General features: G+C 44.8%; 3 protein-coding genes across 12 annotated transcripts; 2 read left to right on the forward strand and 1 right to left on the reverse strand.

Annotated features, from left to right (window-relative positions):
* Positions 1 to 113: 113 nt before the first annotated feature.
* On the forward strand, positions 114 to 1,369 carry armc7 (armadillo repeat containing 7). Its single transcript, XM_077625815.1, has 3 exons — positions 114 to 337; positions 536 to 679; positions 814 to 1,369. Exons 1-3 carry the CDS (start codon positions 262 to 264, stop codon positions 1,158 to 1,160), a joined length of 567 nt encoding a protein of 188 aa, XP_077481941.1. The 5' UTR covers positions 114 to 261; the 3' UTR covers positions 1,161 to 1,369.
* On the reverse strand, positions 1,278 to 8,275 carry LOC144092737 (uncharacterized). Of its 9 annotated transcripts, none has more exons than XM_077625803.1 (19): positions 8,113 to 8,275; positions 6,778 to 6,915; positions 6,503 to 6,705; positions 5,568 to 5,765; positions 5,345 to 5,452; positions 5,009 to 5,074; positions 4,398 to 4,460; positions 4,122 to 4,185; positions 3,975 to 4,015; positions 3,771 to 3,910; positions 3,464 to 3,706; positions 3,042 to 3,184; positions 2,849 to 2,975; positions 2,547 to 2,780; positions 2,407 to 2,491; positions 2,210 to 2,325; positions 1,957 to 2,124; positions 1,797 to 1,889; positions 1,278 to 1,633 (listed from the first exon to the last, which is right to left on the reverse strand). In XM_077625803.1, exons 2-19 carry the CDS (start codon positions 6,864 to 6,866, stop codon positions 1,520 to 1,522), a joined length of 2,295 nt encoding a protein of 764 aa, XP_077481929.1. In that variant the 5' UTR covers positions 6,867 to 6,915; positions 8,113 to 8,275; the 3' UTR covers positions 1,278 to 1,519. The 9 variants fall into 9 exon arrangements, with proteins under 9 accessions (XP_077481929.1, XP_077481930.1, XP_077481926.1 ...); XM_077625804.1 differs by lacking the exon at positions 8,113 to 8,275 and adding an exon at positions 7,205 to 7,390; XM_077625800.1 differs by lacking the exon at positions 8,113 to 8,275 and adding an exon at positions 7,158 to 7,390.
* Positions 8,276 to 8,437: 162 nt separating this feature from the next.
* heatr1 (HEAT repeat containing 1) lies at positions 8,438 to 23,303 on the forward strand. Of its 2 annotated transcripts, none has more exons than XM_077625797.1 (44): positions 8,438 to 8,523; positions 8,921 to 9,076; positions 9,155 to 9,371; positions 9,442 to 9,583; positions 9,676 to 9,777; positions 9,847 to 9,987; positions 10,544 to 10,755; positions 10,827 to 10,957; positions 11,038 to 11,110; positions 11,223 to 11,324; positions 11,533 to 11,650; positions 11,715 to 11,822; positions 11,896 to 11,994; positions 12,096 to 12,184; positions 12,276 to 12,487; positions 12,562 to 12,683; positions 12,923 to 13,120; positions 13,868 to 14,039; positions 14,111 to 14,259; positions 14,325 to 14,517; positions 15,359 to 15,531; positions 15,615 to 15,770; positions 15,844 to 16,083; positions 16,489 to 16,620; positions 16,700 to 16,800; positions 16,874 to 17,011; positions 17,086 to 17,204; positions 17,367 to 17,488; positions 17,581 to 17,709; positions 17,783 to 17,995; positions 18,066 to 18,195; positions 18,265 to 18,449; positions 18,866 to 18,930; positions 19,010 to 19,133; positions 19,206 to 19,346; positions 19,429 to 19,727; positions 19,794 to 19,944; positions 20,486 to 20,665; positions 20,886 to 21,125; positions 21,207 to 21,369; positions 21,452 to 21,606; positions 22,315 to 22,473; positions 22,547 to 22,655; positions 22,737 to 23,303. In XM_077625797.1, the coding sequence occupies exons 2-44, from the start codon at positions 8,935 to 8,937 to the stop codon at positions 22,823 to 22,825; spliced, it is 6,435 nt and encodes a 2,144-aa protein (XP_077481923.1). In that variant the 5' UTR covers positions 8,438 to 8,523; positions 8,921 to 8,934; the 3' UTR covers positions 22,826 to 23,303. The 2 variants fall into 2 exon arrangements, with proteins under 2 accessions (XP_077481923.1, XP_077481924.1); XM_077625798.1 differs by lacking the exon at positions 8,438 to 8,523 and adding an exon at positions 8,573 to 8,693.
* The last annotated feature ends 173 nt before the right edge of the window (positions 23,304 to 23,476 follow it).

Below are 23,476 nucleotides of genomic sequence, written 5' to 3' on the forward strand. Positions count from 1 at the left end.
TCAGTCTTTCGATTTGGTCCCTTTTCACTTGTTTTCGTTTATATTTATGTAGTCATAGTAAATGTTTTTGTTTACATCTAAGCGGAACATGTTCACGCAGATGGAGTTCCCCACCGGAGTTATTTGATCAACGGACCACTTGAATATGGCCACCGATCATAAGTGTTTGGTTTAGATTTTTTTTCCTGACTTTACTTCAATGGTTACAGATGATGGCGACATCAAAGTTTTAATTTAAGAGATCAGCTGTTAGAATTTGACATGTGGAAGAAGGAATCTGACCGCTTTGAATATTTGCAAACGCTCGTCACGGAGTTTCAAGACACCGACAGCGATGGTGAGCTCTTTGAATTGAAATTAAAATTAATCACGTTCGGTGGCGTTGACGGAGATAGACGTCCAATCAGGTTTGGCTTGAGATGTTTTCCTGTCAATAATTGGATGACCATCGCCGGCACTGGCAGCGAGATGAGAATTATTTAACTGACGCTTGTGTTCATCTTCATAGCTGTCAAAGATTTTCTTTGTTTTCCAGAGGCAAAGGAGCAAGTTCTTGCCAATTTGGCCAACTTTGCGTATGATCCGAGGAACATGGAGCACCTTAAGCAGCTTCAGGTCGCTGATCTCTTCCTGGACATGCTCACTGAGGACAACGACAGCTTTGTGGAGTTTGGAATGGGTGAGCATCTCTTGGGAAAATGCTTGGACAAAAAGTGCTTGATTTCAAATTGGTCATCGGCCTGCAAAACAACACTAAAACCAATTGCCACCATTTAAAAGCAAGCTCTGAAAGTGATGTTTCGATTGTATCAGGAGGGCTTTGCAACCTCAGCATGGACCCGGAATGTCGGGACCTCCTCCTCCAGACCGACGCCATCCCCCTGGTCATGAATTGCTTGTCCAGTCCTCGGGAGGAGACGGTCCTCTCGGCCATCGGCGCCCTCATGAACCTGGTCACCCCGACGTCGGGCCGGGGCTTCGCCGATGTGGCTGTCGTAGAGTGCATGCTGCGCTTCTCCATGTGCGAGAGCCCACGTTTGCGGAATCTCGCCGAGGTCTTCCTGGAGGATTGCTGTAGTGACGAGCAAGTGTTCCGAGCCCGGCAGGACATGATGGGCCGGACGCAGACCGCGCTCGGTATCCCTCTGCCAAAAGACTGAAGGAAGTATAACTCGCGTTAAGCAAGCTTTCTCATCTCCTATACTATTTAAAAGCTAACAATTTGGGAGGTGGAATGACCAAATTTGTTGCATCCAAGAAGCTGATTGAACAAAGACTTCATTTTCAAAACTTTATTTACATCTGAAAAGGCCCCACAAGCGACAAACATGAGCCTGAAATGACGGAACAATAAAATAAATTCAGTGCAGTTACAGCTTTGATGGCATCCAGTGTGCACATTATTCTCCTAATGCACACAAGTCAAGGCCACTTTAAAGATTATCGTGTTACATTCAAGGTCAGTCTTAAGAAGTTCATCATGACAACGAAAAAGCCAAACAAAAAAGAGGCGCTGCAATCAGGCATCACTAGGAGAGCCGTGCACTCTGAATCGGTACATGCACGTGTACTCTGAGTGGCCCCAGTTGGACAAGACCTGCACTTCGATGATTTGGAAGGCGCGCTCGTTCTCCTTTTGAAGAAAGGGGAAAAAAAGAAATTCACTTTATTAGTACTAAAAATTGTATTTTTCTCTTAAGTATTCCTACAGTGATTATTTTGGATGGGAAAAATAGAATTCTCCCAGTCAAAATGGGTTGGACAATGGCAACCAATGAGTTTAAAAAGCTCCTCACAGTGACGTAGAAGGTCTGCAAAGCTTCTCCGTCTTCATCGTACACGTACGAGCCCAGCAGCGTCCCTCGCTCCTGCGTTCTATCGTCCAGACCCTGAAGGAGTTGACACGGTGCAAATGCTATCTAAACCGGGCACGCATTTCGTTTTTCTGATGCTTACGTAGACTAGGAAGTCTCTGGGGGCGCTACGCAAAGTCCCGCTAGGCGCCAAGGCTTTGGGGATGTGCTCCAGGGAGAAGGCGGTGGGGAAGATCTTCATGGACAAGTGGATTACCAGGAACCCTGTGTTTCCTTGGAAGGCCCAGCAGTTCCCCGGCTGTACGTTTGGCTGTGGCAATACAAAGAAAACAAAGGAGTTTGAGTTCAGACTTGGCATCACATTTGAATCTGTCTTAAAGGCCAGAACTAATCACCTGAATAACGACTCGCGGAGACTGCGAGAAGTACCAGAGAGGGACTCCAAACAAACTGATTAATCCTGCCTTGGTTTTGTAGGTCTCGGAACAGCGAGTGCTAAGAATAGTGCCTCCTAGAGGACAAGAGTGATGTTCATTTTTTTAAAAAGGGTCCAACATCACAAAAAACTTGCAGTAGAATGTTTTTTTTTAACCTCCAGACTCCAACGCGTAGTCGGCAAGTCCAGTTTGGTCGTGGGAGAACAGCCGCAATGCATTCTTTATCATCACATCTGCTTCCTGAAAAAATGAGTCATCAGGTGGCGCTACACTGCCAACATTTTACACACCTCACCTTCCTGGTCAGCGCCTTCCCATCCACCTCTTTAAGCGCCGTCTCACCATGGCGCTGGTCCAGATGGCGGCTGATATTGCGCTCCAGTTCGGCCAGAGACACACGCAGGTCAGCCTCTCTTACGTAGCGTCTCGAAAACTGGGAATCGGTGAAGCCGGTCTGGTCACCCCAGCTGTTCCCGTAGAGCAGAGTCCGAACCTCTTTGTGGACCCGAGCGGAAACCTGATCCAAAATCTGACGTGGAAGAGGAAAACAGGTAAACTGAAGTAAGATCTATTTAAAGCTTCAAAACAGTCTCTCACAGTCTCCTGGTCCAGTTGCTGACATCCCAGCAGTCCATTCACATCTCGCCTGAGGTCCTTAAGAGTCGCTTCCAGTCGGGCAAATTCTGCCAACAAGACGTCATGGGACTGACAGTGCACAGCAACACTGGTGGAGAATCATTGCACGCAAGTCAGTGGACAGAAGGTGACTAAATTGAGTCTCCACTCATACCTGTAATTTTCACAAACAGTCGACAATGCCACATTAGCTTCTTGCCTCGACGTGGACTCCTGGAGAACAAGTCTGTACTGTGCCGCCAGGTTGTGCAGCTTCACCTCCATACGAGATGTTTGGCTATGCTGTCGGAAGAACTCCTGGATTTGAAAACAACGTGGATGGGAAAAAGGTAAGTGTAAAAAGTATTTATCAAACAACCAACTTGTTCTGTTTAAAAGGTCCAATGAAAGTATGAGCATGCAAAAAAAATATCTGCACCAATATCATCTTGCATGTAGAAAAAAAATCTTAGTCTTTTACCATTTCATAAGTGTTGCAACCCCCCCAAAAATGCAATGATTTTTTTTCCCCTTGTCATTTTAACAATGAGATAACTAAGGTATCTAAACATGAGCCCTGTGGAACGCCAAATCCACCTTCTCTCTCCGCCGTCTATCCTGGTCCATTTGCTTTCTTAACTTGTCCACCTGATGCTTCACCAGACTACTGAGCCACAGTCTGCTGTTCTCGCCCAAGCCCCTCGGTCCCGATTCCTTCCAGATTAGTTCGCCTTGCATCTGCTCGGCTTGCCGGCCACTGGCCTCGACGCGCTCCCACAGTGCCGCCAGGCTATTCTCCATGCTAGCAAGGCGCGCCGAGTCAGACTCCGCTGTCCCTTCCTATCAGGTGACGACAAGGCAGACTTAATTCTCAAATCGAAGCCCACAATCTCCTCGACATCACCTCCTTTGTGTCCTCTGCAGCAGCTTCATTCTTAATATTAGAAGAGACATCATCTGAGACAAGCGTGTGGGTGTCCGAGATTGTCCTCAACTCCAGAATACTCAGACCTGGTAGACCTTCTAGGCCAAACCAACACAAACCTAAACGAGACAGACAATACTTGGGTCTAGTTTTTTGTTGAAAATGACGTGAGGGAGAACCTACCACATAGGAACAGAAGAATGGAGATAAGTGGGAGAGGATATCTGCAAGATTAGAGAAAAAAAATCACAGGCCCAAACTGTAAGCGAATGAACTAATTGCAGAGTAGTTGTGAATGCTTAAAAGTCTAATTTTGAACACTATGATCACCTTTTTAGCCTAGGGATTTTGCTCCACTGTTTGCCAATCCATTTGAACACTCCGTCTGGCTTACCTGAACACACAAAAAAACATGTTATTAGACATTAGATAATAGGCTGTAATCAAGTGCGAAAGATGGCAACTGACGGAAGGGAAAGCAGTTTTCAACCTGTTAGGAAAATCAAGAAAACACTCACAAGAGCTTAGTGTAAAGATAAGATTTGAAAATAACGCCATCCATTTTGACTGAGAGGGTTGGCAGCGAGAGATACATTTGGAACAAACCGGACCAAGACGAACCGATGTCATGCGTCTGCTCTTCGTCTTGTTTCTCCTTGCAGTCGTCGCCTGTTGGTGGCAGCGCTGAGTGAATGCTCATAATGACAATCTGGAGTTGATATTGTGAATAGCATCTACTAACCGAGGCTGGCACAATAAATCAAATTATGTTAATAATCAATCTATCACTACGATCATATGCATGATTTGTTGACTCAAATTGCATCATACAGGACAAATTGGATAATACCCAGTTTTGAAATCAGAAGTCAGTAAAATTTTGGTCGACGTTCGTGTTGCTTTCGCGGGACACACAAAATGATCTGGTGAACCATATCTGGGCCCCATGCCTTGAGTTTGACACCATTGGTTTAAAGACATCATTCATCTAAAAATGTCCAAATCCTCCTTTTAAGACTTAACAGTACGCATTCTTATTTGGGTAATCCTCAATGAATGAGACCGAGTTTGTAATGAATTAAAATAAGCTGTCACTCACCGTAATGCAATTCACCATTGAAATGTATATTTCAACAGTTTTTCTGACCAGTCAGAAGGACAAGATTTGCACAAGGATGGGAAACATAAACATGCATTGTGTGTGTGTACTAACTCACACAGGGATCCACTGGATTGAAGCACCCTCTGCTTGTTCTCCATGTCGCCGCCGAGGCCCGTCCAAGCTGCAACAAAATGCAGCCAGTCAGGACAAAAAGATGCTCACTCACACTCTGCCGCAGCCGTCGATGAGCGTCGATTTGCATTTCTCCAAAGTCAAAAGAGGTGCAGCCCTATTGCGACAAACGCAAATACAGCAGTGAGCTTTAACGCTCGTGGGTTCTACCCTTCATGAGTGCAAGTCCAACTAAAAAGTGGCATTGGATGTATTCGTTTCTTAAACATTATTCAAATTCCACCCAAGTGAACACTAGGAATGATTTCACAGGCGGGACCTCTGAGTTGACTGTCGACCTGCCGGACGTGAGCCAGCGTTGATTGACAACAGGCCGCGGCCCGTTTCGCGCCGATCAGTAAAGAGTCTGACCACATCTGCAGCGGCCCTGCGAGAACCACGCTTGGGTAAGTCGAGATCGGTCGCCCCTGAAGTCCCGCAAGCCTCGGATTGACGACGACAGGTCAGCTCACGTCACCGAAAACCTCAAATTCCGTCCTTACCTGCTGAAGCACGGCGGCTTTGGTTCCCCGTGTAGATGGTGGACCCTTCCGTGGAGTAAGACAGGCTTGCCGTTCTGGACTCTCTGTCTTTGCGACCGAATCCGGTCAGTGTCTGAACTGCGTGATTCGAACAGGGGCTGTCACAGCCAATCAGAGTGCTGTTCGCCACCATGCTCTGTTCCTCTGTGATGGTACTCTCTGGAAAAACAAAGACGTTTGGCCGCCCGGACGTTTGGCCGCCCGGACGTTTGGCCGCCCGGACGTTTGGCCGCCCGGACGTTTGGCCGCCCGGACGTTTGGCCGCCCGGACGTTTGGCCGCCCGGACGTTTGGCCGCCCGGACGTTTGGCCGCCCGGACGTTTGGCCGCCCGGACGTTTGGTCGCCCGGGTGAATATAATTTTGAGAGCTGGTTTCAACAGTAGACATTTAGATATTAAACTCTCTCTCTCCTGAATATAATTTTGAGAGCTGGTTTCAACAGTAAACTCTCTGTCATGTTGTCAAACCTCCGGGCGACCAAACGTCCGGGCAACCAAACATCCGAGTACCCTTTAAAATATAGCGCGTCAGCAAGCAATGTACCCAGACAGTCAAGTTGTCAGCGACATCTACAAAATCTTGGAATTTAGTGACTTTTTTACGCACTAAATTCAAGACGCTGATAGCTTGACTGTCTGTGTACATTGCTTGCTGACGCGTGCACCGAATGATTGGGCACTACGTCCACTTTGGGGAAAATGTTAGACATAAGTGCTCCCTATGTGAGTATATATGTGCCGCATTGCATTTGTACATTGCTTATTAAGGGGAATTGCAATGATTAATAAAGGGAGCAATTGGCCGATGTTGACAGGTATGTTAATTGACAAAAACAAGTTTAGCATGCTACATCAATAGCAAGTTGTCAAACTATTCATTCTTCTGTGCTTCTTACCCCAGAAAGTATCAAGCGTAGTGTTCTCCTGGACGGAGGTCCTACAGATGGAAGAGTCATGAAGTAAGGACGAGATCAGCGAGGCATCCGAAGCGTCTGCATGCGAGCGGATCGACTGGTTGGCAAATTGATGAGATTTGGGGCTGAGTAGCGACTCCGAGCAGGATGCCGAGAGCTGATGAGAGCGGCGATGTTTCAGCATTCTGCTGGGAAGAAGAGGGCGCGGTTGTGGAGCAAAAAAAAAGACTATTTTATCCAGAACACAAACAACCTGCCTCGTATTTTTCCTGCCGTTTCCTCCACCGTTGGAGGAGGCGTTGCCGTACGGCAGGCTGTCATCCAGACGTAGACTGTAACCGGACATGGTGGCGAGCTCACCGTCCCAGTCGGATTCTTCAGACCAGTAGTTGGATCTGAAGGAGCAGTGAAATACATTAACTGCTTATGTTTATTTCATTCATTCACGGCAACAGGCGACCAATTGGCGGCGCAGTCATGAGCTTTGGAACATTGATCACGCCTAACAATATTTTGATTTGACTGGTAGTCTCTTAATTCAAAAGCTCATGTTTTTGCTGAACTATTATCATTCGATCGTAAACGTGACACACTGACATACATAGCGAAATCACTACAAACAGAAACATACACACACAGGTGAGTCCACCCCCAGCTCTGTAGAACCTCATCCTCGTCACTCACGCTCATTCCAGGTCAGGTGGACGACATCCATGAACACGTTTCTACCGACCCGTGAACGGAACCAACTAACTTCCTGTCAGAATCTCAGGTCAGCGAGTTGGAAAGCCACACCCCTTCCTTCCATGCAGGTAATCTAAACTGTGAAGTAGTGTTTTGAAACACGCCAGGAAGATTTAGCCCCAGCGATTAGGAGACTTTTGACTGCTCCAGTGTCGTGCTAAACGTCACTCAGTCTTTCTGTAAGCCTGCACGGATTAGATAGAGGTTCACATACTTTGAGCCAATTAATGATAGCAAGGAAGAAGAGTTTATTGTCAGACAAGTAAACAAAGAAAACCTAAAATACTTTATATATATATTGGAATGGTATTTTTTTGTGGCTTGACATTCATATTGGATGTTGCTCCTAAATTAAATTCAAATATTGAAAACTACTTTCCTAATTACATTAATAACATTAAATTATTTTTAGATGCAATTAAGTGCATAACTAACTTGAGATACATAAACCTGTTTCAAGAGATTAAACTAAACGTCAGGTTTTCAGCCAATCAAGGCGGGGTTCAGATTGATGACGTCAAAAAAAAAAGCACCCATCACAGGATGAAACCAGCCAAAATCGAAGAGTTGCATTAGCGTGCACTTGAAAATTAGTAACTGGATTTGTTTGAATTGTTCCTGTTGAGATGTTTAGCAATTTACTTTCATGTTGATTTTTTTTGTATGTTACCTTGTGTAAAATAGGAGTGAACTTGTTTTTTCAAAGGATCAAAGATTCATTCATCATGCGAGTGTCCAGTATGGCATGTACAGCAGATTCACCACATTAAAAGGAGAAAACTAAACCGATTTCAGCGAGCAAAACACTACAAAATTTAATTGAGGAAAAAAAAAAATATCCCACTTACCACGTTTCACAAAGAAAACCACACGCACAACGTCGCAGACCAAGTAAACAAACAAACAAAATGCAGGGGACGTCTACTTAACTTCCACTTCGCTAATTAATATAGTTTATCAGGTATTTAAAGCGCAAAAGTTGAAGTAACGCCCCGTGTGGTTGGCGTGATAACTGCCTAAAAATAATAAAAGGTAAGGGTTAATGAAGTCGAATGTTTTACTTTCAGATCACTCGTATTATCATTCGTTTTTATTATTTATATACAAAAATGAAAACTAGGAGGTTTTAAAAAAATAGGTTTACACTAAAACAGAAGTGAACAATCTCTACCCGGATGTAATCCGGAAATACTGTCCGGCAGGAGTACGCCCCGTTTAACAGAGATCGCACGTGTGTTTGCCGAACGACAAGAAATCAGGTTTGAATCTAAATTAATATGACATCAAAAGAAGTTCAGATATTAAAAAGCCTTCCGAAAAATGAACATTCTGTGTGCCGATATGTTACCCTTCAAATTAGCCTCGTGGGTGCTAAAATGCCATCGATTTTGCCGCAAACATTTGTAACTACAAATCTCAGATAACAAATGTATGATCCGACTTTCTGGTGTTAATTCTCTACCTATCTAAGTTGTATTTTGGAATTTTCATTGGACAAGAAGCATCTTTGTACCTCCGATGTCTGTCTGTGACCCAGAGCACATATTTTTATGTGATAAATACTGAATCGACATGAGTGCATTTCCTGATTTCTATGTGATGCATCGGAAACTCTCCTTATTTATAAATGATCGTTTAATAATTGTTGTGTTTTAGATCGGGGTACCACCATGACGTCCTTATCCCACCAGCTTAAGCGGCTGGCACTTCCTCAGAATGACCCCAATTTACTGTCACGCAAAGTGGTTGCTTCACTTCTCTTTGACCCTAAAGAAGCGGCTACCCTCGATAGAAGCACCTTCTACGCTCTTGGTGAGCTTTTCAGTCCAGCTTTCCATCTCCCCTTTGTCTCTTTCCTCTGTTATTGTTCAATATTCCCCCATTCTGCAGGCTGCACGGGTCTGGAAGAGCTCCTGGGAATCGAACCGGCCTTCCAGGCGTTCCAAGACTCCCTATTCAGTCGCGCGTCCCTCACGCTGGAACGTAGCGTCCAGTCCAAGGACGTCAACAAGAAACTGGATGCCGACATCTCCTTGTTCCTGACGCGCCTCTCACCGTATTTCCTCCTCAAGCCGGCACACAAGTGCATTGAGTGGCTGGTGCACCGGTAGGAATTTCTGCTATAGCTCGATTCAAAGCTGATTTTGGAAGATCTCATGTTGTTTTTGTGTGTGCAGCTTCCACATTCAGCTCTACAACGTGGACAGCCTTCTAGCTTGTGTGTTGCCGTACCACAACACCAACACGTTTGTCAGAGTGCTGCAGCTCCTTGACATCAAGGAGCCCACAAACCGCTGGAATTGGTTGCAGTGCCTGCAGGTGAAACGTGACGTCCACTGAAGAAAAAAAATATGGTTCACCTAGACGGCAGGTTTTTAAAAGCTTTGCTTTTTACGTCATTTGTTGACCAGAAACCAGGCGTTCCGCTGGCTAAAGGGACTCTAGTCACACACTGCTACGCGGACATGAGCTTCATGGACTTCATCTGCAACATAGTCACCAACGCCATTGAGGTAGAACACACAGCAAAGATGTCAGTTTGAATCCTCAACGCGTTCATTAAAAATGTCAACTTCTCGCAGGCTTATTCCGGACATTCTCAGAGTTTCTCTCAGCTCCGAGTTGTCTTTTCCTTCTACGCCTCCACCATTGTGGCTGCTTTAGACGCCGTTGACAAAGTGTCCGAGAGCATCGTTGCCAAATTGCTGCCATATGTCCAAATGGTAAGGTTTGTTCTTCCTTTGCATTGTATACAAGTCGCTTTACACTTAATATACATCATAACTAGGGCATACCTGGGTTAAATAGGTGAGTTACATCAGAAGGCAATGTCATTTTAAAAATTTATTAGAGCAAAAAAGAAATTATCACCCCATTTGATTGACGTATGTGACTTAGTTGAGCTATTTTCCTAGCCATAACAATGATGACAGTACCCTAACATACCTTTTATTTTTAATTATTTATTTATTTATACTATAAGTCGCACTTTTGGGAGGGCAATTTTTTTTTCATCTAATCCGAAAACAAGAACAAACATACTTTAAAGTATCAATAGTAAAATGGAGGACCACAGGCTAAATAGGCATTAGTGTTTCAGATAACTAGCTTTAAAACAAAACACAACAGGGTGTCAAAAAAAAACAAGCCTCACTTATGGATTAGTCCCAGGTCTTGCCAAGCTATACATATAAAAAAAAGCATGACTTATTAATATTGTAGTTTAAACACGTTTGAAATTGGATGGTATCCGATTATTTATTTCTTGTCACATTTCAGGGTCTGAAGTCGGAACTTGCTGACTACAAGGCAGCGACGTACATGATTGTGTGTCAGATGGCGGTAAAAGTGGTGATGAATGCGAGTCTGGTTGACACGCTGGCTGTGCGCATTAGCAAGTCTGTCCTCAAAGAGCCCGTCTTAGCCAAAGAGGGGCTGGGGTGCCTTATTGTGTTACTGCAGCGCCAGAAGGAGGACTCGGGTGGCTCAAGGTAGGTTCTGCATAGGGATTTTGCTACCAAGACAAAAAGGGGTGATCAACAGAAAATATCCGTGTGCTCAGATTCTGTAGGCATGTTTGTTCCATGCCCGCATTGGCATCAACACTACAGCTAATGTCAGTCACCCATGATGTGAGCCCTCTTCTGCGCTATCTGCTGCCACACCTTGTCCACAAAGTATTTGCAGGCTCAGGTGCAGATTTAAACAAAACCAAAATTTGGGACGGATTAAAAGGTTTGAACAGTCTAAGGCTCGTTTTGTGTTTTGGACAGATGATGCACATGTGCTGGAAGCGCTCCTGGAGTGTGTCCCTCTCACCAATGGCTTGGATGGAAACGTGGCTCGGTTAATGTTTTTGCATTTTTCAAATGTTTTATCAACTGCTACCTTGATAATACCCAATAAAGGGTCAAATATTTTTTATTATGTGATGAATTCATCTGTTTTGGTGCTGCAGTTTGCTGTTGGATGACTACATGAGTCAGGAAGACCTTTCTGAAGATAATATCTTGACCTTAAACCAGCGCCTGCAGCCATTAGTTCGACTTTTTGAGTCAAAGTGAGTGAAATTTCTGGCAATGTTATCAACAAAGCAATTAAAAGCCTCTTGACCGTCTCAGCAACAAACATTTTGTTTTGAAAGTCTGCTCGGATGTGTTCCACTAATGTTATTACTGGATTTGTTCATCAAATTTGCACATTTACATGTTGATTTTTTTTCTTCTTCGTAGCTAAAGTCACTCAAATTTGTGCTTGGTGTCACTCAGGTACTGCAGCGCTCTTGACAGCGTCCTTACAGGCCACGTAACGGACCTCACCGACTCGGATCAGAAGCGACTCTTCCACCATTTCCTTTCTCTCTCCATCAGCAGTGGAAAATTCCAGGTAGAGTGATTAAAAGAGCATTTCAAGAAAAGTGACTGAGGTGAGTGTCTAATTTGGCCATCAGATTGTGGGCGATTCGGACACGTCGCTGCTGCTCAGTCTGAAGCACCCGCAGCCGTCGCTACGGATCTCTGCTCTAAAGCAGCTGAGGAGCATCGTGGTTGCCGGGCAGGTGTGACTGGTGGTCTCGCAGGTTCTTTAATCTTCATCTGCCAGCTGTCTTAGTTTGGACTTTTGTTCTGCAGCTTCAGAGTTTAGACCAGGACTTCCAGAAGGACGCTTTCATCGAGTGTTTGAAGGATGACGTCCCGGCCGTTGTCCATGCCACACTTGGTATCTTGGAGGTCAATGTCGAATTGTCCATCTCTAAAAGAGAAAGACCCTTTTTTTCCTGCCGAGAAAATTAAATAATTTGTATTGAGTGTAGAAAATTGTTGTTTTCCAGATCTTATTTTACATCCCGGACTCTGAGGCCCTCTTGTCCGGTTTATTGTCACTGCTGTACAAAATCGATCAGCCCGAAGCTGACCGCTGGTCTGAACTACTGTTTATTTTTTTGTTTTAGTTCCCATTTATCCTGACTTGAATGTCTGTGTCAAATGAAAGCGTGTGCTCTTTCCGCCAGGGTGACAGTTTCAATGCGAACCACACACATACTGTTTTCTAGCCGGTTTGAAAATTGGACTGCCGAGCAGGTGGACAAGATCATCTGGGGTCTGCTCCCTTTCCTGACGATTACCACCGCTTGTCTGGAGTCCCCACGACTCCTACTGGCGTGCCAAGTCTCCGAGTGCGATCTCTTCGCCCGACATCCGCTCACTCTAATGATGAAGGAAGGTAGCAGCCACAATTTCGGCGAGGGTTTCCGGAGCTCTGCTCGGAGCTTCAAAGATTTTTCTCCGTCTACACAGACATGGGCCAAGTGATGAAGTTGTGGAACTACGACGACATGGTCGGTGTGGCCAATCAGCAATTGGTCGCGGTGTTTAAGAGGAACTTGAATAACATGGAACACTTGGCCAAGCGTGATGCTGTACGTCGTCGGAAAGTTTCTTACATCTTTATTCAAAATTTCATACTGTCTTAATTTTCTTCCTATGAAAATTCAGCTTAGTTACATCCATTTTTTTTTCCCCCAGAATGAAACATTTAACCTGCCAAAATATTATAGCAAACATTCCAAATCTAGAAATATTTTCCACACAGACTGAAGTATTATTCGTGTTGGCCACTTGTACAAAGAGAATTGACTGTCGGCATTTTGCTGGTCAGATGGAGAAGTTGCGTCTTTTGGGAGAGCAGCAGCGCGGACATGGCATCAGGGGCGCCACCTTCTTCATGGTGGTGACTGAGACCCTGTTGTTGGGCCTGGAGCAGCTGGGCGAAACTGAGCACCTCTTCACCGCCCAGCAGGTACTCTCTATTTTGGAGCCTCCGTTGCTGGAAGCCGTCAAAGCCCACGATGAGCAGGTGAGTCTTGTGTCTGACAGTTTTTCACTATGATAACCCATGTACGGTCGATTGGTCGCCGGTCTTTTGGTTGCCCGACCGCGACAACGGGCGACCAAAAGACCGGCGACAAAACAAGGTAAAACAACACGATCTACGCCAACAATGGGCATGATCAGTTTCACTGAGCCGACGTGAGAGTGTATAAGAGTTTGTATGTACATGCGTTGTCTCTTTAAGAAGCTACGTCAGTCAGGGTCTTAACAAGTTCTCCAACAAAAAACAATAAAAGTCCGGGAAATTTGGAGCTTTTCTTTAGCCTAATAATTACTAGGGCATTAAGTATGACCAAATAATAATTCGCAGTTTGTATTTAGGGAATTTGAGCAACGATTTAAATGGTAATTATCACTTACCTTCCGGGCGACCAAAAGACCGGCGACCAAAAGACCGGCGACCAGTCGACCGTGTACCTGATAACCATGTTAACTACAGCAAGTCAGATTTCATAATTTAGGTCAAAATCAATGTTCCCTTTAAGATGCGTGCGTACGCAATTGCGCACTACTCGCGTGTTCTTTCAGCAAACATATGCAGTGAACAAAATAAAATCCAACCTCGATTGTAAAAAATAAATAAATAAACACATTACAATTTTTTTCTGTTCCATTTTGCAACGCTACTCAGAGAGTGGCAGCCTGTCTAAGTCAATTGTTGAGTGTGACTATTTGGCTTACTCTCGAGATGCAACTCTTGCTTGTCTCCCAGGGTGCCTTGCTTTCTGTATTCCCCACGTCCTTCAGCGAGGCTATGAACTCGTACCTGAGCAAGTATAATCAGGAACCGACAGGGAAGCACGAACGGCAGTACGGCCAGGTGCTGATTTGGTTCCTCAGGGACTTCATCACCTCTCTCAGGTGTTTCGACAACTCCTTTAAAGGTAGACCGAGCTTTCAATGGTCACGGAGCTTTCCTGCGACCGCAACCGTGCCCTTTTTGTTTGTTTGCCAGCTGCCGTGTGGTGGAACCCAGAAAGGTTAGATATCAACACCTGCTGCTACCTTGGGCTCCTCTCTCGCCTATTTGCCATCGTCATCGATGGCGCAGACGAAGGGCCGGCGGCCACTAGTTTCCGAGCGCTCATGAAGCTTCTCGTCAAGGTTTTACTTTTGACACATTTGACATCATGACCTCCTTTTAATTATGATTATTTTTCATATCTCAGGTTCACCTCGGCAACGTGATGATGCTCTTCAAATTCCTGTCTTTGACATGGGGGTATAGCAGTAACTACGAGGACCAGCTGGGCTTTAAAGTTGGCGTTGTCCTGCAAACTCAGGCTGTCTACGTGGGCGGAGCTGTGCTAGCCGCCCAGCCTGCTGAGGTGCTGGCGGAGCTTGCTGGAGCTGAGTCACCTGGTAAACGAGTCATCAATTTCAATTGGTTTTTGTGTGCATGTTGTGGTTTTTATTTTATTTTTTTAAACAACAACTATGTTTGTCTTCAAGATAACACGAAGACGAATACTGTCCAAACAACAGTCTTTTTATTGAGAAGTATCAAATTATGAAACTATAATTGAATATGTCCTGAATAAGAAGCTTAAACGGTCGATACACTGTCGATTGGTCGCCTGGAAGGTTATTGATAAATTACCATTTAAATCGTTGCTCAAATTCCCTAAATAAAAACTGCAAATTACTATTTAGTCATACTTACTGCCCTAGTAATTATTAGGTTAAAGAAAAGCTCCAAATTTCCTGGACTTTTATTGTTTATTGTTGGAGAACTTGTTAAGACCCTGACCGATGTCGCTTCTTAAAGGGACAACGCATGTACATACAAACTCTTATACACTTGCACGTCGGCTCAGTGAAACTGCTCAGGGCCATTGTTGGCTTTTATTGATGCGTAGACCGTGTTGTTTTACCTTGTTTTGTCGCTGGTCTTTTGGTCGCCCGTTGTCGCGGTCCGGGCGACCAAAAGACTGCGACCAATCGACCGCACACGTCTTAAACCAGCCTATATTCTATTGCATCGCTTAGCTTCAACACTAGGCAGAGCTAGTCACTTAAAGAGTTCCGCTCCATTAGCTTAAGGTCAAATTCCTGAGTGTTAACTGTAGAATTTCAGTATTATTACTAAAAAAGAAATTTATTTTTAAATCCCCATCTTTTTTTATTTATTTTTACCCGATTCTGATCTTCTGTTGAACAAAGATTTCATGTTAGCCGTTGCATCCTTTTGATTTTCCTTCAGTGGTTCCATCCTTGCTATGCTGCCTGGCCTCACCAGTCCGCGAGATCCGAAGAGCGGCCCTCGGTGCTATGCAGAGCCTATCGGGCACCAGCTTCAGTCCCTTCCTGCCAATCATAGAGAGACTTCTGTGTACCTCAGAGGAGATTGTCGCTGACCCCTCTTACCTGAGCACGGTCAGGAAACCTTCTTACTTTTGAAGACCTCGCCTACTGTTTGTTTTTGTGTGTCTTATTTCAACATGGATCTTGATCTGCAGGCTCTGGGTGGACTCCATGAGGCAAGCGAGTCAACTAAAAAGAATTTGCCGCTGAAGGCGTCCATGCACAAGCTGCTGCTGAGCATCCAGGCGCCTTGCTGCCCTTCGTACACCGCCTCCGCTCTGCTGCGGGCGTTGAGCCACGTCAACGGACAGGTGCGCCGGACATCCTGACACCCGAACGTTTTCCACTCGGTGGACGACTCACAGCCGAGTGCGCTTTCCTCAGGCCGTCCTATCTGCGCTGCTCCCCGTGCTGGATCGTCTGCTCTCCAACACCCCCGACACGTCCACTTTGCTGCAGGACGAGGCCGGCTTGTTGCAGCTGGTCCTGAGCAAATACGGCGAGTCGTCGGCTCCTCTGCTAGCCGTCGACCAAAACTGTCTGGACTTGTTTGTCCGGGCTATGGGGACCTCCACTACGGCGTTCCCGGGTGTCCCCAGTTGCCAAATTCTTGCTCTGGAACAGGTCTGTGCTTTAAAAAAAAATGTATCCAGCACATTGTTTAAAGCAGCAATATTTTACAATACAATATCACAAAAGAGCACAGCAAGTGAACACAAAAAAAGTTAAGAGGGTGCAACTACACATAAAATTGTTTCAATGGATAATGAGTAGAATCCGAACACAGTCTAAAAAAGTTACTTTTCTTCAAATAAATGAAGGATTTGCTTTAACTCCTTGAAGGACTGCTAAAACAACATAAATGAAAATTTGGCATTTTACGAAATATTTCTCGAGATTAATTAGCCCCATGGCAACCAAAACATTTTTTTATTAAACGCAACATTTTTTTTCCTCAAGTGTTCCAGCGCAATAATGAGAATAAGAAAAGCTTTTTTGTTGTTACATATCTCTAAACTCACTCCACAGATCACAAAGGCATTTTTCACTGCTTTGGGAGATGAGAGGGTCCAACAGAAGCTACTGACGGTCATGTTTGATGTCCTGCTAGACCACAGTAATCCAATCGTTGCCAGTGCTGTCGGCAATGCCTTTAAAGTTGTGAGTGGGCACCACTCTTGCCTTTTTAATTATAGGTGACAGTTGAATATCATATCAAGTAAACATATTCTTCCTCCAGATCGCAGTGGATGGTCAGCTGGTGGCCAACGAGCTGGCCCCTTCGGACAAAGCCAAGGTGGCGGTGACGGTGCAGCAAACTCGCAGAAGTCAAATGCTAAAGTAGAGTTTTAAGACATAACGTGAACATGCTTTGTAGTTTTGGTCTTCTCTGGAGCTGTTGTGTCTTCCTCAGAAAAGCCGAAGAGAGCGTTGATGTTTCGCCAGATGTATCTTGGCAGAGAGTCACGCTCATCCTGGAGTTGCTGCAGCACAAGAAGAAGTTGAAGCGAGCCCAGACGTTGGTGCCGGTTTTGTTCTCCCTGCTGGACAGGTAACGCCAGGGAGACGTCGAGGGGAACCGTGCCAATGGCGGCGGCGACTCATCCCGTGGCTTTTGTTTGTCAGGAGCCTGGAGGCGTCTTCTGTCGAAAAGGCCAACATGGAGTACACCAAGCAGCTTCTTCTCGGTTGCCTCCTCAACGTCTGTAACAAACTGGCGCCCGAGGGGAAACTTTCTGGGTCAGGTGAGTGAGCCAGGCTTAATTTGGAACGTTCTACTGTTTCTATCCCCAAGAGAATGATCTTAATAAGCATCCTGAGAGTGAAAGGGCTTAATCTTGAAGTTATCCAGCCAAAGCTGAAATCCTTGCATCTCAAGTCGCTGCTTTGTTTGTAAATGCGTGTAGATGTGCTGGATGAAGACAAGTTCAGTGTGGAGCTGGTGGTCCAGTGCATCCGAGCCACGGACGTGCCTCAGACACACCATCATGCTCTGTTGCTGCTGGGCACCATCGCCAACATCTTCCCCGTGAGTCCTTTGAGATTCTGTAACCGAGGTAGAGCGCGGTCCGGCATACGCAGCAGCGATTGACCTCCGTTTTGTTTGTGTTGGCACTCCAGGAGAAAGTTCTCCACAACATCATGCCCATCTTCACCTTCATGGGTGCCAACATCATGCGTCTGGATGACGCTTACAGCTTCCGAGTCATCGACAAGACCGTGCAAATGGTCATCCCGGCTTTGATTAAGGTAAATTCACCACACGCTTGGGAATGTTGCTCCCGATTCTGATGCAAGGACGCTTTGTGTCCTCCTTTTGCAGGCACGTGATAAATCGGACAGCGGTTTGGACGCGACGGTGACGAAAATCGTACACGTTTTCACCGACGCGCTGCCGCACGTCCCCGAGCACAGGCGGCTTCCCATCCTCGCTCAACTGGTCACCACGCTAGGCCCGTCCCGCTTCCTCTGGGTCCCGATGCTCCTTCTCTTCAAGCTTCACAGCACGCAGGCGACGCGCTTCGATAGCGAGAAGGTAAGGAAGGGAACACGAACGCGTCTCGCGTTCTCATGCAAGATGCCATGAGGATGTTGTCCTGCCTTAGGAAGCGGTGCTGGAGCGAGACATGGACTTCTGGATCAACGTGTGTTGCCAGTTTGAGGTGACCGACCAAATCACAGCTCTCATCAACATCTTGAACTTCCTCATGAAACTGCCCGACGACAAAGAGGATGGTGAGGAACCGCCGAGGACGTGGCTCCTGTTGAATGTTGGTTCGTGACTTTATTTGTTAAATCTGGCAGTTGCGGTCAAACCCGCCGCCGGCCGACGCAGTGCTGCTAAGAAGAAGAAGGAGGAAGAGGAGGAGAACGTGGAGGATGTCATCTTCAACGTGGAGGCCCACAGCGGCAAAGAGTTGAGACACTTCAAGTTCCTATCTGTGTCCTTCATGGTTCAGCTGCTTGCCTCGAGTAACTTTGTTGAAAAGGTGAGTTGGGGTTAGTGTATGGATGTATAAGCATCAAGCGTCAGATTTGAAATATTTCTTGTCTCAGGGTTGATTATTTACATTATTGGCAGACTTTTTTTTTACTTCAGTTTCCGAGTTAGCCAGTAGAAGGCGCGTGCGCTCTTTGCTTGTGTTTTTAATGTCTCGGGACTGATGGGCCGGGTGGCCGTAGTTCTTTTTGTACTGCAGTTTTCATGATATAAATTTAACTTATTTTTTTTCCAAGGGTATTTTCACAAAATATAAAACATGCAATGATGATGAATTACTAAAGAAATATATAATTATAACTCTGGATTCGACTTTGACCGTTTTTTTAATTGCCATAATAGCCACTTGCTCTATAAAGGGTTCGTTAGTCTAGTGTTTAGTGTTTTCCTTTTTTTCTCTTGCAGGTGGCGGATACGCAGGATGGCAATGATGACGTCCAGGCTGAGTATCTCCAGCAGTTGCAACAGCAGTGAGTTTGATTCTCATGAAATTGCCCCCGAAATTTTCTCTTAAAAAAACAAAACGATGCAATATAACATTTTGTCCAGGTTGCTGGAGGACAATCTGCATTACATTAAGTGCGTCGCTCGCTGTGTGGAGGAAAATGCCGACAAGCCCACCGCAAAGTTCTGGAGAGTTCTGTTGAATAAATCCTATGAAGTCTTGGATAAGGTTGTTTGAGGGTGGATTTTTTTTTTCGCTCATTGAAGGTGAGTGGTAATTAATAAGAGTTTGTTCACCAAGGTGAATGCGTTGCTGCCCACGGACACTTTCATCACGGTGATGAGGGGGCTCATGGGAAATAAGCTGCCTTCAGTGAGAAGGAAAGCCATGGAGCTCCTCAACAACAAGCTGCAGCACAAGACGCAGTGGGCGGAGCAACAGGTACTTCATTGGAGAAAGTATTCCTTTTTGGTTGTGGTTCAAATGGACATTTGATTGAAAAACACATTGTTTACATTTTTAGGTCAGGGTACTTTTAGAACTCATTGTCGACCTCCTGGCCATCGTGGGCATGCCGCAAGGTGAGGACGCAGATGTGGCCTCGGAACAGGCGGTCAACAGGCAGACGGCGCTTTATAGCCTCAAGCTGCTCTGCCGCCTTTTTGGCGCCGCCCACCGAGAAGCGTTCTCGCCCGTCCTTCTGCGTGCGGTGGAAATCATCACGTCGCCGAACGAGGAGAAGAATGTGACGGCGAGCTCTCTGCTGTGCGTGGCCGAAGTCGTCGGCGCTCTTAAAGCTCTCGCCATCCCGCAGCTGCCCAGGTCTGTTGCGGACGTCCAGCCAAGAGGCGCCGAGTCGGTCGGTACTGATGCTGGTTTTCCCCGTAGATTGATGCCAGCCGTGCTGCACGTGCTGACCAACAGGAGGGATCAGCTGACCAACGAGATTTACTTGCTGAGCGCCGTCACCGCCTTGCACCGCGTCGCCGAGACGCTAACGCACTTCATTAGTCCTTACCTGCAAGACACCATCTTGCAGGTGTGTTGTCGCTGTTTCACCGGCCACTTACGGAGAGGTGTCAAACTTGAGGCCCCGTAAAAATAAAAGCCAAAAGTTTAAAATGAAGTAAAATCAGAATAAAATAAAAATGGAATAATTTTGAAAAGAATATAAATTTACTACATAAAAGAAAGTGTTTTTGCATTTTTCTCAAAATATAGCCATATTTGCCACTAAAAAGCTCAAAAGGGAATTTGAACAATTTAAATTGAATTGAATTGTAATTTACATGAAATACAAAAAAATTGGAGAATGATTAAACCAAAATTTTACATGTATTTTTTTTACATTATTGAAACATATTTTCTCCCCTTTTTAAAATGTAAACAATGCAAATATATTTACTAGATGTTGAATAGGACTATATTTGCCGCCGACTAGGCAAAAAATTATTTTAGTTTGTCTTCTCTGAATGACCATTGACTATCAAAATAATTGGGCGTTCAAAGGAAACCATAACTAATGAAGCCGAAGACAAAGATGAGTGTGAAAGCCCTGCATAACTCCAAGTTACTTCCAGGTATGCCGGCTGACGAGACTCCTGCAGGATTCTCCGTCTTCCTCATCTTCCTCGTCGGCTGTCAATCAGCTGTCACTGCGTCTGACCTCCCTCAGAAGCTCCCTGGCCATTAAGTTGCCCCCCAGGGTGCTACTGCCTGTCCTTACCAGATGCTACGGTGTCTTAGTGGTGGACAAACAGGTAAGAGGCATACCTGTCAACTTATACGTCTTTCCCATATTATATACGTCTTTTGATCATTTCAAATTGTGTTGTTATGCTTTGAGCATGCATATCAGTCACTCTTTTCACTAGATAAATATAGTATATGAAGAGAGAACACTGTTTTTGGTCCACTTTGCCACATCTAATATGGCGATGTCGTCCCACTACGTTGGTGATGAGAGAGTTTCCCATTCAGGGTCAGCTGGAGGCGCTACTGAGCATCCTCAAAGAGCACCTGGGCCACATGGAGCGAGAGCAGCTTAGTTTCCACCAATCAGAGCTGACCGACTTCTTCCTCGCCGCTTTGGATTTTAGAGCCCAATACTGCCAGGGCGACCTGTCGAGTACGGCTCAGATCGAGGGCGTGGCTATCGACTGTCTGCTGGTTATGGTCATGAAATTGTCTGAAGTCACGTTCAGGCCGCTTTTCTTCAAGGTGAACTTTTTAATTTAAAAAACAAAACTAAAGTTGTTCGTCATTGTTTGGGTAAGACCGTTGCCTTATGAATTTCCGCAGCTGGTGGACTGGAGTAAATCGGGCAAGAAAGATCGTCTGCTGACTTTCTACCGACTCTGCGACCGTATCGCCGATCGCCTCAAAGGTCTCTTCGTGCTGTTCGCTGGGAATCTGGTCAAGCCATTCGCGGACCTGCTTCGCGAGATCAACGTCTCAAAGACAGGTAAAGTTCGAGAAATAAAACATGAAATAATAACAGCATTTAATTCTCATGAAACTCATCTGGCTTCTTTGGCGTTCCTCAGACGAACCGTTTTTTGAGTCCAAGTGCAGCGTTGAGAAGAGCGACCTTCTGCTCAACTTCATTCTGGACTGCATGTACAAAATCTGCTTGTTCGACACCCAGCGATTTCTCAACAAGGATCGGGCCGATGCCCTCATGGTGCCACTCATCGACCAGGTGAGTCTTTTCAATTTGTATTCGTTTTCTCATTAGTAGACGTCCAATCAATTTGAAGCGTCCTCATTGTCAATTCAATTGGAGGTTATGTAAGTGGTCTTTAATGTGGAGCAAGTTAATGCAGGCTATTTGCATTTAAGAACTTAATCAATTTTTTTAATCCCTTGATGATGAAATTAGATTTTTCAAAAATGACTTTTAAAATCATTAGGGGAATCCATAAATACACTTTAAAAAAAATGGAAAAGTAAACTGTAAAAATACAAAATGTGAATTAATATTTTTGTTGGACTTTATAAGTTGCTCCTTTTAAAATAGAATGTATTATACATATATACGATGTGTAAAATATAGTCATTCAAAAATAAGTGGTGTCAAATCTAGGACAATTTTATTTGATTGACTGTAAATCTTTTTTTTAAATAATAAAATCACTGATTCACCCTTGTGCTTTATAAGTGCTTTATTTTTATTTTTTTTAAACCCAGTAAGCACATTTCAACTTAAGACAAAGAATGACTTTGAAACAAAACAAAAACAATCTTAAAGAAAAAAAATTACAAACTAATCTTTCAATCATTCAAGGGACTAAAATATAGATGTTATTTTATTCATTAAATATTCTTCCATGAGAGAAATGTATTCACCCTATAATTTAATGAATTTTGAATTTGTACAAATAGCATTTGTTGCATGTGTGTGTTTCAGCTTGAAAACACGCTGGGCGGGTATGAGGCATACCAGCGGAGGGTCACCAAGCACCTCATCCCTTGTTTGGCTCAGTTTGCCGTGGCGCTGGCTGACGACACGCAGTGGAAGAGCCTCAATTACAACGTCCTGCTCAAATGCAGACACGCCGACGCCAAGGTGCCCACTTTTTCCCCATTCCCCGGCCTTTGGCGGGACGTTGAGCCCACTTTCCCCTTTTCTCCTCCCTTAGGTGCGCTTCTCCTCGCTGCTGATGCTAACTGAGCTGGCGGGCAAGCTGAAGGAGAATTACATGGTGCTGCTTCCGGAGACCGTGCCCTTCTTGGCGGAACTCATGGAGGGTCAGTGAAGCAAGCTGAAGGACTCCTCAGCAATTATTTGATGGCGAGGAGATGTGGCTCATTTTTTTGTGTGTCTTCCAGACGATTGTGAGGAGGTGGAGAAGCAAGTTCAGAAGACCATTCAGGAGATGGAGAACATCTTAGGAGAACCGTTACATAGTTACTTCTAGCTTCAAACTCTAACTGGGTGCCTTTGGGGTTTTCGTCATGAAAATGTAGTGGCGGAACTTTAAATTTAATTTCAAACTATTTCACTTGATTTGGATAGTTTTTGTGCAACACTTGCAAAGGCAAGTTATTGGCAAAAGTTTTCTAATGATCTGAATTAATGTGAAGTCGAACTCAGCAATTTAAGTAAACTGGATACATAAGTCAATTTTACTCAATATTTTAAGTAAAATGAACTTTGTTTGTTTAGTCTAAACACCAAATTTTACAAGTGGATTTCAAGTTTTCAGTACAGAACACTCTTTAATACTATTAAGTTAATTCCGGTAACATTTGAATCGAGGTCTTCTCTACACAATTTAACATTTAAGGTCTTTTTACACAGGCATTGTAAGTTTAACCTAACATCTAATTCAGGTTAAGTCAATGCATTTTGTAAAGTTACCACTTTTTTATTATTAAAACAAAAACAAATTAAGACTGACCATTGTCATTTGTCAGTCTTTGAAAACTTTTCTGTATAACCCTGTTTGTTGCTGTTGATGGCAATAGATGTCCAATCTGTTATGACTGGGGGGCCGACAACCCCCTCAGTCAAAATAGATTGCACGTCCATCTCCATCAATTGCACTCAAACATTCAACTCCAACCTT

Source organism: Stigmatopora argus, chromosome 18 (assembly GCF_051989625.1).
Source record: "Stigmatopora argus isolate UIUO_Sarg chromosome 18, RoL_Sarg_1.0, whole genome shotgun sequence".
Classification (NCBI taxonomy): domain Eukaryota; kingdom Metazoa; phylum Chordata; class Actinopteri; order Syngnathiformes; family Syngnathidae; genus Stigmatopora; species Stigmatopora argus.

Bases quoted from the DNA above. Each gene is read 5' to 3' on its own strand.
- armc7 (XM_077625815.1), top strand. From the start codon at position 262: ATGTGGAAGAAGGAATCTGACCGCTTTGAATATTTGCAAACGCTCGTC. The intron at 338-535 runs GTGAGCTCTTTG...TTTGTTTTCCAG, and splicing joins TCAAGACACCGACAGCGATG to AGGCAAAGGAGCAAGTTCTT. The intron at 680-813 runs GTGAGCATCTCT...CGATTGTATCAG, and splicing joins CTTTGTGGAGTTTGGAATGG to GAGGGCTTTGCAACCTCAGC.
- LOC144092737 (XM_077625799.1), bottom strand. From the start codon at position 7,210: ATGAGCGTGAGTGACGAGGATGAGGTTCTACAGAGCTGGGGGTGGACT. The intron at 3,911-3,974 runs GTAGGTTCTCCC...TGTCTCGTTTAG, and splicing joins CATTCTTCTGTTCCTATGTG to GTTTGTGTTGGTTTGGCCTA. The intron at 1,634-1,796 runs GTGAGGAGCTTT...TTTCTTCAAAAG, and splicing joins TGCAGACCTTCTACGTCACT to GAGAACGAGCGCGCCTTCCA.
- heatr1 (XM_077625797.1), top strand. From the start codon at position 8,935: ATGACGTCCTTATCCCACCAGCTTAAGCGGCTGGCACTTCCTCAGAAT. The intron at 17,996-18,065 runs GTAAGGAAGGGA...GTCCTGCCTTAG, and splicing joins CGCGCTTCGATAGCGAGAAG to GAAGCGGTGCTGGAGCGAGA. The intron at 22,474-22,546 runs GTGCCCACTTTT...CTCCTCCCTTAG, and splicing joins GCAGACACGCCGACGCCAAG to GTGCGCTTCTCCTCGCTGCT.